Genomic DNA, 13,662 nt, shown 5'->3' with positions numbered 1-13,662 from the left:
TTACTAAACTGAATCATTGCTTATAATATAACTCAAATTCTCATACCAAAATTAATCTAAAGATAGGAAATAATAATATTTTTTGATTTGATATATTAGAACATAAGGGATACTTTTTTTTTTTTTCTTAAATACACATTCGAAAGATTCAATTTATTAGTAAAGAGAAAAAATAAAATAAAACTAACGTTTATTTAAGCACGAGGTCTCATAATAATTAATATCCACTTGTTACCATTTAATAATGTATTTATAATACTATTGAAATATTGGCGATGGGTTTAAATCAACCATTTGTATTGCCATAACTGAAAATTTAAAATTAAAAATTGACAGGCTTATTTTGTATTGATAATATCAGTTAAAATAACGCATTTTTTGTATATGTATTTTGCACATATTTTGAGAAATAGTGAAGTTTTTTACATTATTTAGTTAGAGATTAGTTTTTTATATTATTTAGTTCAAATCCTAAGTTTTATGATTAAAAAAGAGGGACTGTATTTAAAAAATCAGAATTCAATTATGTAACTAAATTGTTGGTGAAAAAATATAAAAAAGAAAAATGGTGTAATATTATATTGAAGAGAGGGGGGGGGAGACAAGATCAGATGTTGAGTGGAGATGACTGTAATCCAGCGTGGCGACATCAGACGGCACGCAAATGGGGCCCATGTCACGAGTGGTAAAGCATCACATGCTGGGTCCCACACTAGGTTGGGGATCTGGTTGTACGCCACATCAGCGCTTGATTGGTGCGGGGCGATCCTCTTTAGGAAGGGTTCATAAAGCAAGGTTAGCTGGCGATGTCACCGCCATCTGCCCCACATCCCATGCACATATCAACTGTTTCCTTTTCAAACGGTTAAACATTCCCAATTTCACCGTCAAATCATCATTTTAATTGATTCCTTTTTTCTTTTTTTAATATAAAGATTTTCAACCCAATTCATCCATACAACTATAACAATTATACATTTTATTACCACCATTAATTTATACAGCTTTGCAATCTCAATCAAGGAAATTTTTTAATTCAAATTTAAATACGGTCACATCCAAATAAATTAAATTAAATGATATGTATATTATGTTTATTACGTGATTAATATATCATTAAAGAGTGCTGATTAATTAATTACACAATAATATTTATCAACGTGACCAAATGTAACGTGAAAAATAATAGTTTCACCTATGAATCACTACAAGTAAATGAATTTTTGAGTCGTTAATCCCTACAATTAAATCAATGTTAAAAATAGGATAGAATTTTCATTTGAAAGAGGAAAAAAAGGCATAATTAAAAAGGAATGGAAGCATGGTGATGATGATGATCAGTCGCCTTCTGCGCAAACCACTGAAGAAGCCATGGAGCCAAAAAATATATGAAAATGGCGTCCACCATCTGCCTCTCCTCTTTTCTTTCCATGTTGGCCCCACGGCTAATTAATAAATAATATTTATATAGTATAAATATAAATCAAATGTTATATTTTAAGATTAAAAAAAGGGAACAAATTTAAAAATAATATATCAATACAATAAAAAAAATGGTATAGTGGTGTCATAAATTCACAAACTGTGAGTTATGAGTGAGAAGTGTCTTTATGTTTTATATTAATATAATCAGAAAAACAACTCTTTTATAATATTCCAAATGAGCAAATTATCTACTTATGAAAAATAAATAGCAATTTACTCTTTTGTATGTTTTGAAATGAAATAATTTTATTTAAAAAATATAAGAGAATAAATTATTTTATTTTTTTATAAAGAGATAATTTATTCATTTATAATATTATAAGAATATAAATTGCATTAAACCCGTAAAGAATAGGTAAGAAATGAATAATAGAGGGAGGGGGGAGGAAAGCGGAAAGCCATATCAACCCCTTTAATTATTTCCTGTTTACAACTATGCATTTCTGGATACCTTAATTGCTGCCCTGATTTGTTTCTGATTTCTATCCCTATAAATACCCCTCTCTCATTCATCACTTCCCATCATCACATTCACTGCCCACTCTCTCTCTCTCTCTCCTCTTTAACTAATTCTTTCGCAACTCTTCTCTTCATACTAAGATGGCAACAGCTGAGGTATATATCTCTTTTGTTTTCTCTACAAATATCATTTGTTTAATATATAGCGATTTGTGTAAATCCTTTGGTTTCCGCTGAATATGAAAATGGATGGAAAACTTGATATGCATTCATGGAAAATGAAGATACCATTCGTTCCTGCCTATCAATTAGATTTGCAAGTGTACATTGATTGAATTGTAGAATGATATGATCATTCACATATTCATCAGTGTTTGTTATGGTGTATGATCAACGTCTTTTAAGGTGTTTTTGATTAATTGAAGTGAGAATGTTTTCGCATTCTATATGTAGGTTGAATCGGTTCCACAGACTGTTCAGGCTGAGACAGTGATCGCCACCCCGGAGAAAGAGGAGGTGGTGGTGGAGGCATCCACAGCCGTGACGGAGGAGGCACCCGCAGCCGTGACGGAGGAGGCACCAGCCGCCGAGGTGGTGACTGAGGAAGTACCGCCCCAGGAATCAACTGAAAAGGCTGTACCGGCTGAGGAGCCAGCACCTGAAGCCGAGACAGAGAAAGTTGCCACTGAGGAACCAGCTGCAGCCACAGAAGCCGCTGCTGAGGAAGTTGCGGCTGAAGAGCCCGCACCTGAGGCGGAAACAACAGAGGAGGCTGCTCCAGAGAAGGAGCCAGAGGTGCCGGCTGCTGTAGAGGAGACTCAAGAAGCCGCCAAGGAAGAGGAGCCGACGGCTGAGCCAGAGGCTGCCCCTCCCGCGGAGGAAGCCGCCGCCACAGAAGAAGCTGCCCCGACTGACGCAGCGGCGGAAGTTGCAGCTGAGAAAACTGAGGAGTGAGGAGAAGTGGAAGAAGCAATAGAGAAATTGATGGAAGTATTTGGATGGTTATGCCAAAATTAAGCTTTATTAATTATTTCTTTTTGATATGTTTATGATTTGGTATTATTGTATTCTGTATTGGGGTATTTTTATTTGAAAAAGGCAGAATTATATTTGGAAGGGAGTGAGATGAGTAGGAGCACTTGGATCAACACTCTACTCTATTCCAGTGTTATTATAGAGTGGTTCAAGCACAGTGTTCCTTTACTCTATATGATGATGATGATATTCTTGGTTTGATGGATGTGATCCTGATCAGCCTTGAATTAATAAATATATGTCGTCTTGATATACTATGCTATTCGTCTTATGATGAATTATGTTTAGCCTTCTCATTATCATGTATGTATTGGGAGATACCCCACCACCCAAAAGGCAAAAAGCATGATAGATGGAGGAGTAGGAGAAATGGATTTGCGGGAAAAGTTGGATTCATCTTTATTTCAAAGCTATTCAAACTAGTATACTGGTACGCCCGCAGGCGTGAAATTAAATTATTATCTAAATATATATGTTGCTTGAACAAATAAAATTTATTAGAAAAAGCTAATAGAGTTATGAAAAATTAATTTTGAGTACGAATAAAATAGAATAAAAAATATTCTAATTGAATGATTTGAATTTGGTGAATAAATTTGGAAAAAAAAATTAAATGACTTTATATTTTGAAATTCACCGCCATGTGACGAAGAATATAATTAAAATAAGGATCTAAGAATTCAAAAAAATTTCTCGATAAAAAATATTTTTCACCTTCCGGACTATTATATTTTTGTATTTTACCATTTTTTTTAAAAAATTACTACATGAGTTTCGCTAGTTGCCATCCAACAACATTCTGATGGAATTTTCCAACAAAAAATGAACACATGTAGGGCATATGTGCAAGAATCTTCTTTATTTCTAAATTATGGGGTTTGTTAAATATTATTTTTTATCATAAAAATATGGTTGATGCCCATAGAAACGCTTTAGCTCAAAGAAGCTCAAGCAGTCCAAAAGGAAAAGGGAATCACAAACTTCTAGCTGAATACAAGTCCTAAGATGCTCCTAAAGAAGCTCAATTCTGGGTAAGGGCTCAAGTTGCTCCCAAGAAGCCCAATTCGAGTAGAATCCCAAAGGGGTAGTAAGAGTTCATTCAAATCTAAAAGGGCCCAAATTCAAAAAGATCTCATAAGTCCATAAGAAAGCTTAGGGACTTAAAGACCCCAGTCAATATAGTTAAAGCCCACCTTACATGGCGTCCACATGTGGCTTAAGTGACATTCATATAAGATCTCTGAAGGTACACCTCATAGAATCAAATAGAGCCAACAACTCTTTTGAGTACACGTGGCATCTCCGGCCAGAAGTAACATCTAAAGCTTAAAAGCTTGACCCCGAGAAGGCGTCTCCCTAATTGCCTAGCAAAAAAGTTTCGCATGATATCCTTATCCCTAGAGGATACTTTCATCCACAATGAGCTCCAATTACTTCCTCAGAATGCGTGTCTTCAACCATCAAGAAATAATCCTCCACCAAATTCAGGGGATCCCGCAACCGCTAGGAATCCTCTACAGAATCTGTGAAAAATCTAGCCTTATCTAATCACTTTGAAATCATACTCTTCTAAAATCGTGATCTTCTCTAAACAATTGATGATTGTTTATAAATAAAGAGCTCCCCCTAGCAGGAGGCAGGCATATTTTTACACTTTGAGCCTACATACTAAAACTTTTACATTCATGCTTCAACTTTAGTTGAAAAGAACAATATAATTTCGAATTGAGTGTTTTCTTTCAGTATTAACATCTCATTTGTACACGAAAATCGAGCAGTTACACTCTCAATTGGCTAGTTTATGCTTTATATCCCAACACTTTATTTTACTACTTTCCACTCCAAGTGGACCGACCACCACTATTCTTTGCTTGTATCAAGGTGTATTTTTAAAAATACCAAATGAGAGATTTTGTGGTGAAAAATTATACATACGTACTACATGTAACAATTTTTTGGTGTAAAATTCCACCAAAAAGTAGTCTAAAATTATAATTTGCAGAACTCGTGTAATTAATATGGCAAATTAAAAGGATACCAAGTGAGAAGACAAACTATAAAAACAGCTATAATTTGAAGCAAAATACTTTTTACCCTATTTTTTTATTTGAATTATTCAAATAAGTTCGATGAATTTGTGACTATACTTTTCAAGTCTTGAGTTCCATATCTATCAACCCAAATAAAACATAACAGATACAAAACAGAAATTTGAATCCGAGGAAAACCAAAAGAAATAAAGGTGCCCAAACAAATCATAACAAAAGAAGATCGAAATTGGATAGGCATTCTGTTCATATGGAGGTTTCAGGTTGTTGATACTCTCTCGTTGAATGAAGCAAACCATAATCAGTAGAAGCCTAGCTACATTTGCACTACCACTTTTTTAAGTGATGAAATAATACTTCAACATGGTGGCTAGATGAATACATGATCAAGTTATCAAGAGTCAGGTAGTCATAATCTCTCTTTTCTCTTTCTTTTTTGTTGGTGGTATTTAAGGGTGAAAATTTCAACTATGTCTTACGCTTCCAAATCATGCAAGAATTTGGCAATCTGCGCTTTACCAAAATATCCGAATTTAGTGCAAAAAGCACACTACAATTTACAATAGAACAAGAACAGAGGAGAAACCATATCCACTCTTCAATTTCAAGGCACCTGAATTTTTCACCCTTCTTGCCTCTCTATATACTTAACTTATAATCATGAGGTACCCATATCAACAGTTTATGAAGAGGGCACTAGTAACTACAATCTTTATCAAAGAAAGCGAGACAGCTCATAGTCGAGTGCCAAAATAGTCAAAAGAGTCATCTATTTATATACAAAACTAATACCAATTCTACTATGTGCACAATCCCAAAATCCGAGATTTTTACCAAGTACCAAAGCTGCAACCTACATGCTCTTGAGTAATGATACGAAGACGATCTTGCATGACAGTAATGGTAGGGTAAGCAGGGAAACACAATCGGTAAAAGCATGTATGAGATGAAGGCAGACGGTCAAAGGACTCGGAAGTCCTATAAATGTAAAGCCGTGAGGCCAAACCACTGAAACCTTCGACAGGTAAATATTTGATTGAGGTCCAGAAGAAGAGGAGAACCTTTTTCTGCTCTCTCGTCATACGCCCAACAATCTGGAAGCATGAAATTAACATAATAAACAAATGAGAGCCATTAAATTACTCAAGAGGCAGACAATCCGGGAGCAGTTTAACTATGTTACTAATCTCAAATGGTCTAGGAACTATTTGAATTTACATCTTGAGGAGCTGTGTAAATTAATGGATAGCATCAAATATGTACTCAGAAAAGAAGTGAAAGCTTCCAGAGGGAAGCTGGGACTATATACAAAGAATGAATATTTCCAATTACATGAAACATATTTGTGCGAATGTCTCTATTTATACTAAATCACCGTCTACATCATGCTTGTAAGCAAATGAAATGTTCAAGGATAATCCATAAATCTATCAAAGGTTGAAGAATCCCTAAACATTATCTATAATGGGCACTTTCAAGTAATGCAATGCCTCACGATTAGTTAAACAAGCATTCACATTGCAACAATATGGGTATGGAGTTCGTTGTTTTGGACAATCTACATACTTATTTCCCAAAAAAATCTTATGGAAAACAAGAAATGTTTGGGGATTTTGAAATATCATCAACTCTACAATTTGATTTATGAATACAAGGTCACACAAGTAACTTCATCAGAATTCTGATGGTACAAGACACTTAAAGAGATCGTGCTTGCTTAAATTATTCATATTTCCGGACATTAAGCAAAAGTTGATTTACTAGCCTCACAAAAAATGACATGAATCTTATATCCCTTCCGAAGAAAAAGTTGAAATCAAAAAGACAAAAACTTCACATTTATGCATATCAAAAGACTGGTGCTTGACCAATTGAGTTTCACATGTCCCATGTGTAAACAAGCATGCATGAACATAAACCTCAGCCATATTCTTTCACTCTATAAATGATTTGGGAGTAATTAGGAGAGTAAAGGATTATGTATCTGTTCATAAATGAAATACGTGATACTAAATGGTGCACATATGCCATAGTATCATAATGAACATGTTATGTATAAACAAACAAAAGTGGAAAAGCTTCAATAGGAATCAATCTAAAGGATCTGTGAGCGGATGTATGTGTATTCTGGATGAAAGGAGATCAACCAAAAACACTCTGCCAACATACCTTCCAAAACCAGGATATCTGAACATCAGTTTCTACGAATCCATGATACTCTGTGTGTGCTTTCCAATCATCTACAGAGATTTCCCTTTCACTGCCATGTAGCATCCAGTCAAGATCTTCTGGATCCAGGCATTGGAAAAAAGACCTCTGGAGCCGTCTACAACTCATAATGTCTGCAAAACCTTGAGCAAAATGGGCTACCTGTTCAGCAATAGCTATCACAAAGCGGTGTTGAATAAGAGAATCAACATACTGCCTCCTGTTTTTACTATTTACAACCATGCTTCTCCCACCAGGGCATAGCTCTACAACCTTCCTCGTTCCCAGCTCCTCAATTTCATGAACAAAAGTTAAACCTAAGGCATCTTGATCCACAGCCTCAGAATCCATCTCCAAAATTTGCTTGCAGCTACTATATAGAAAGGGATCTGCATCCCTTATATCTTCCAAGGTAATAGTATGCCCAGCTAATTGCGAAAAGAACACACGATCAAATACAACGCCAACTTGTACTTTATGCATCAAAGCTAACGCAATTACCCTGCCAGAGAAGCTAAAATATTCAAGGTGCAAAGGATCCACCTTAGATGCTGCAAATGTAAAACAATGAACACAATGAAAATTGTTGGCGTTATCATAAGTTCATCCAATTATAAGTGTGTTAATAAACATGATTTAGAGAAACCAAGATCAAAGTACATTGCAAATGAAATGTGAAAAGGCATAGGAGTAAGTCATAGTGAAATAGATTCTTGGTTTCCCTGAAGAACATTTCTAAGTGCTGTTTTTTTCCTGAAGTATGCCAATTTACTGAAAGAATCATGACCACTGTCAGAAATCTCCACTACACAGATAAAACAGAGGCCACCTTAGCCTACAATGAAAGAACACATGCTTACTTTCTATAGCTCTTAGAGCATGACCAATTAAAGCAAAATAGAAATCAAACGGTACCCAAAGTCCAGTGTGAAACAAGAGAATCCAACATAGGCTGACAAGTAACTGTTTTACCTCCTTTCCACATGTAAAATGGCGTAGAAAATTGCAAGTACAGAAAAAAAGAATACACATTTATTTTAAATTAACCAAGCTCAGAAGCTCCTAAATAAATTGATTTTGTAGCAAAATCAATAAGAAATAACTCAAGGTTAAGCGGATTCCTAAATTGGTTCAAAATCCCAAACTTATCTCAGTTAACAGATTGCACTTGGGTAAATGAGTGAGACCAAGAGAGAAGACCTCACTAAATGGAAAAACTACAACATAACTTTACAAAAAGCATAAATTCCCCTCTTTTCCCCTCTTGATTGGGTTTCCATTCTCTTTCCCTGACCAGATTAGGTTGGCTACCAAGAATTTGTGTCAATAACCTTCAGGTGGTCTTATTCCAGAAAATATATAGATAGATAGAAAAGAAGAGAGAGAAGAATCACCAATCTACAGTACATCCCTGATAAAAGTGTAAACTACTCCTACATGCTAAGAGAATTAAGTCAGCCAGCTGCATTCCAGCACAGCCACTGGACTCTGGGTGGACCTCCTTTATAATTTTTCTGAAACCAGCCCAAAGCTGCCCACCAATTATGCTAATATACAAGCTCATCACATGGCCTCATAGCGTCTTCCCAGAGTCCCCTAGATTTCTATCTACCTGGAAGCTGACTCCCCACAAGTCGTTCGAAAATCCTTGAATCTTCAAAAGTCCTCCAGAATATAGCGTTTAGCTTAAACACAAAATTGGGGGTGGGGTAGGGTGGGTTTGGAAGAAGGGGGAGAGCAAATGATGCTTTGATTGGGAGGAGACTTTTGTGGGACAGAAAGTTTTAACTAAAGTAAACATACAATCAGGACAGGATATCATAGGCGCTGAGAGAAGTTGCATCTTCAGACTGGTCCAGTCTGATTTAGTCTTATTTTTATACAATTTTCAAGTCTGGGACTCATACCACTAGATTAGGCAAAGTTGTCAATAAGTTTTGTATGCTAATAAGTATCAGTTGGAAATTAATCTATTTGTGAAGCAACAGTATCTGGTTAAAGCAAGAAATTATCACTAATCAGTCTCCAACACTTCGTCCTGAATCCTGATAACACAAATGAAAAGGAAACAAGTAGAACAACCAACAAGGAAACTCAGACCAACCTTGTCCACCAGTCCACCACCCTCACCCAACAAGGAAAAAACTCACTTTGACCATTAGAAAAACCCACACATTTTAATAATAGCCAAAAAAAGAAGTATCACCACATTTGTCTCTTAAGCAAACTCAGACCAACCTTGTCCATCACATAATTTCAATTTCCAAAATCACATCACAAGCCACAAAGCATATGAAGAGATAAGAAAAGTCGCATCAGACATGGTAAACTTTAAAGAAAAACTAAAAATTGTAGAAGAAAGAAGGGTTACATTTTCTTAAATGGTCATGAATATTGTCAATCTTAAAAACTGTCAAAAGCTTATGGTCCAAAATGAGTTATTAATACAGTTCATAATACAGGTATATTCTAAGGCCAATAACTGGTTTTGGCGCTGTCAGCTCTGTTTCCCCAAGTCTGAGCCCCACCAGGAAATAGATAAAAAGGAGGTGATTCAAGATAAAAAAGAATGCACTACAGAGGAGAGTTTGATATGTTTGCTCATTGGTGTCAAACTTTAAAGATAAAGATCACATTTCTACCATGACCAGGTATGGTGCAACAATCTCTTCTTCCGTTTCTTATTTTCAGCTGCCACAAGAGGTGCTTCATACATATTTCCTATACCTACATGACAATTTAGTAAGAAGTTCTTGCCTACAATTCATCTTATCTCGCCAGCAACAGCCAGGAAACTTAATAAATAGATTGTGTACTGTCCATCAATTTCATTATGTTACTACTACTTTTCAGAGATAATAATCAAGACCTAAGTTCATATTTTAAAATTGTTTACTATCGAACAAGAGAGGGAAATCAGCATTACAAAAACCACAGCATTGACAAGGATAGAACAATGAACTTCACCTGGATGACAAAATAGAGATTCAATACTTTATCCTAATTGCTTCCCTTTTGCATGTAATTTGACAAGCAGTAGTAGACAGGATTCTGTGTATCTATTTACTTGTTATAGATATCTAAGTTTCAGCAATTGGAAGCAGCATGAAATCTAAGAATAAAATACTGTTGCAAGGAAGAACAATATATCTTGTTAAAGAAAATATCTTATTTTCATACCTGGATTTGGAAAGAACCTTCTACGATCATTAGGGCAAGCTACAAAGAGGGCATTTTCAGGGTTGAAGATTGCTTGGCAGACCAAGAAAAACCACTCCCGCAAGACACCAGGACCAGTGGCCTCCTCATTCTTGAACTCCATAAACAAACCAGCACGCAGTGATTCTGCATCTGCACGTGCAATGTACTCAAATGATTCCGCCAACAGATGGGAACGGTCAATGAGCATTTCATGCAGATCATCATACTCATCCTTCACCTCAGGAAGCATCATCATTGCTAAATGCCTCCTTGCCTCAAAATTGGTCACTTCCTTATACTGAAGAATCCACTTATGGTCATCACTCCTCTTTGCATACCTGACAATAAGATAACATATAGCACCCTTTCTCCGCTTCATGACCTCCCAAAACATCTCTTCGCAACCATAATAAAGTTGTGAAATTTTATTAAGTTCCTTCAAAATAGCAAGATACTGGCAACAACCAACCATAACCACCTCACCATCCTGTTGCATTACCAAGTCAACAAGCTCTTCAATTTTCACCAAACACTTCTCCAATTTACTTAGTAAATCAATGAAAATCCCATGCAAAAGAATAATTTCATCTGCATAACACACTGACACATTAAAACACTCCTCACTCAAGGGAACTCCAATTGGGCTAGAAAATCCTACATCTTTCTTAATCTCACTCCTTGCAGGTGCCAGATATGCAGAGAAATCAGTAACGTCATCCAATGATGGCCCTGGAGAAGTAGTTGACTCCATACTTACCACCAAATCATGGGACAGCTTAGCTGCTAATTCACTAACAAAAGGAAATATATCACGAAGCCCAATTACCCCATTCTTTTCCCCAATCTCAATATACTCCAGCATCGTTCCCAAACTGCTTCGACATAAACCATATAATTTGTCATCAGTTCCCGCCGCCCTATTCAACAACCTGCAGAACTCCATAACTATCGGCACACATTGATGATATGTATGCTTAGGCAAAATAGTTTTACAGGAACTAATAACCTGTCTAATGGCGTCATCTGCAGCCTCCTTGTTAGGTCTATGAGAAGACATATAGAGCATTACCAGTGCTGCGGGTGCAGAAGACGCATTGAAAATCTGAAGATGCCCAGACGCTTGATCAGAGTCATTCCGTGGAGTCATTGACAAGAATTCAAGAAGCATTGATTTCACAGTTTTAGGCGGCGACAGAGCAAGAAGTGATGGCGGGGGCCGCGGAGGGTTGTTCTTGTAGAGGTAGAAAATCAAGGAAACAACATCGTTGATCAACTGCCAGGCCTGAGGGTGCTCCGTGCTCCGCATACGGCCAACCAAGTGCAGACCAGCATCGTTTTGAACCATACATTCATCCAAGGTCTGCTCCCACTGTAACTGTTTCCCCCGGTAAATCAACCTCTGCTCGATGATGGGAATACCCGTGATCGAGTGAATTTTCTCGTGAATTGATTTAATTGTGTCGGAAGAATCGGCATGGAGTACGAGGGTGTAGTCAGAGAGTATGCGGACGAAAAATTGGAGGCGAGTGAGGGAGCGAGAAGAGTCAAGAAAGGGTGATCGGTGGCGGGAGGCGAGGGGGCGGGGGGAGGGAGGGGAATTGGAGGAGGAGGAGGGGAGGGCGTTCTGGTCCTTGCGCATCCTGGTAGCCGTAGGGTTTAGGGGGAGAAGGGAAAGGGCGTCATCGGCAGCATAATCGTCGAGCTTGCGCTTGGAGTTGGAGAGAGATGACGACATCTGGGGTATAGAGGAGCAGGGGGTTTCCTACGGTGGGCCTGAGCCCATGGAATTCTAAACCCCCTCCCCTTCACAACAAAACCCCCCCACTTTCTCCACTCTGTGAGAAATCTTTGAAATCTTTGGGGAGAGAGAGAGAGAGAGAGAGAGAAACAGAGATAGAAAGAGAGAGACTCACCGAAAGAAGACCCAAACAACAACAAAAACAACTGTGTGTGTGTTAGTGTGTGTAAACGCGAGAGCGATGAGAATTGTAGAAAAGGCCAAAAGGGTTCAGCGAAAATGGTGAAAGATTTTCTTACGCTACTTTTGCTCAAATGACCAAACTAGACATTGATTCCCGCGGATATCTACGTCTTCTTTTTTTATTTTATTATTTTAAATCAGTGTTGGTTCAACACATCAATTTAAATAACATGTTCATGATAAGGATAAGAATGTGTATGCAAAATTAAAAATTAGATCCGATTTCTCGAATTTAAATTATCAGTCACACAACAAAAATATCACATTTATTCTATTATTAATTCGATTCAGATCAAATCTTATTTGAATAAAAAAAATCATATTCGTATATATATGGATGAATATGACTTCCACACTAAATTATATTCTTCGGTAAATTACAATATTTTTTTTTTCTGAAATTTGTCATAATTATGAATACCCCTCATTATCTGAAAAATTATAAAAATACATCCCTAATATTTGAAGAAATTGGAGGTGTGAAATTGTCAACTTTTTGCTTACTATATTTTTTAGAAAGAATTAAAAACTTATAAAAAAAAATCGAACAGAGTGGATGAAAAAGTTAATAAAAATCCACTTGGTAAAAATATTAAAAAATTAAATTATAACATTAAATATTTTGGTCAGTTCACCATAAGAAAATAGATGGAAATCTAACGGATAGGGTTAATTGTTAGACAACAGTTAAAATTAGAGAATATTAGTAATTTTTCAAATAATAAAAATATTCGTAACTATATAAAACTTTAAGGGAGATCGTTGTAATTTATCCTTGATTCATTTCTTATTATTATTTATTGTTTTGCCCAAATCAGAGAAGGGAAAGAGGAAATAAATAAATTGAGGATGATAATTCAAAATTAATTAGGGGAAGGGCCATTTTAATTAAATGAATTGAAATATTTGATTACTTAGCTGTATATTTTTTCAATAAAGTAGAAACAAACAAATGAACAACTGTATTATTCATTGAATGGTAGCAGCTATTAAAAGATTATGTGGCTATTGTATGAATCTAGTAAATCAGCATTAAAATTAATGAAGATGTTGTGATTTTGAAAAGAATAGAAAAGGTAATTTATTAATTGTGTACATTTAATTTTGACTTTTTTTTAATTTCAATTCTTAAATCACAAAAAATAAATTTCGATTTGACTAACTGAATACAACAAATATTTGGGGTAAATTCGGACCTATTTCACTCGATTACATTATTATAATTTTTTTATTATGTTATGTACA

At 36.0% G+C, this 13,662-nt stretch overlaps 2 protein-coding genes across 2 annotated transcripts; one reads left to right on the top strand and one right to left on the bottom strand.

The window, feature by feature from the left end:
* The first annotated feature begins 1,940 nt into the window (after positions 1–1,940).
* LOC105175268 (uncharacterized) lies at positions 1,941–3,060 on the top strand. Its single transcript, XM_088876055.1, has 2 exons — positions 1,941–2,100; positions 2,398–3,060. Exons 1-2 carry the CDS (start codon positions 2,086–2,088, stop codon positions 2,896–2,898), a joined length of 516 nt encoding a protein of 171 aa, XP_088732181.1. The 5' UTR covers positions 1,941–2,085; the 3' UTR covers positions 2,899–3,060.
* Positions 3,061–5,502: 2,442 nt separating this feature from the next.
* On the bottom strand, positions 5,503–12,435 carry UPL5 (ubiquitin protein ligase 5). The gene is made up of 3 exons (XM_011097654.3): positions 10,416–12,435; positions 7,197–7,786; positions 5,503–6,121 (listed from the first exon to the last, which is right to left on the bottom strand). Exons 1-3 carry the CDS (start codon positions 12,169–12,171, stop codon positions 5,858–5,860), a joined length of 2,610 nt encoding a protein of 869 aa, XP_011095956.1. The 5' UTR covers positions 12,172–12,435; the 3' UTR covers positions 5,503–5,857.
* Between the last annotated feature and the right edge of the window lie 1,227 nt (positions 12,436–13,662).

The sequence above is a fragment of the Sesamum indicum genome, linkage group LG12, assembly GCF_026168435.1.
Source record: "Sesamum indicum cultivar Baizhima isolate 11 linkage group LG12, ASM2616843v1, whole genome shotgun sequence".
Lineage (NCBI taxonomy): Eukaryota > Viridiplantae > Streptophyta > Magnoliopsida > Lamiales > Pedaliaceae > Sesamum > Sesamum indicum.
Note: the sequence above shows the minus strand (reverse complement) of the source record. Positions and strands in the feature narration are given on the sequence as shown.

Excerpts from the sequence above, each read along its gene's own strand:
- UPL5 (XM_011097654.3), bottom strand. The coding sequence starts at position 12,171 with ATGTCGTCATCTCTCTCCAACTCCAAGCGCAAGCTCGACGATTATGCT. Across the intron at positions 7,787-10,415 it reads AAGGTTCTTTCCAAATCCAG|CATCTAAGGTGGATCCTTTG; the intron begins GTATGAAAATAA and ends TTACATTTGCAG. Across the intron at positions 6,122-7,196 it reads AGATATCCTGGTTTTGGAAG|ATTGTTGGGCGTATGACGAG; the intron begins GTATGTTGGCAG and ends TCATGCTTCCAG.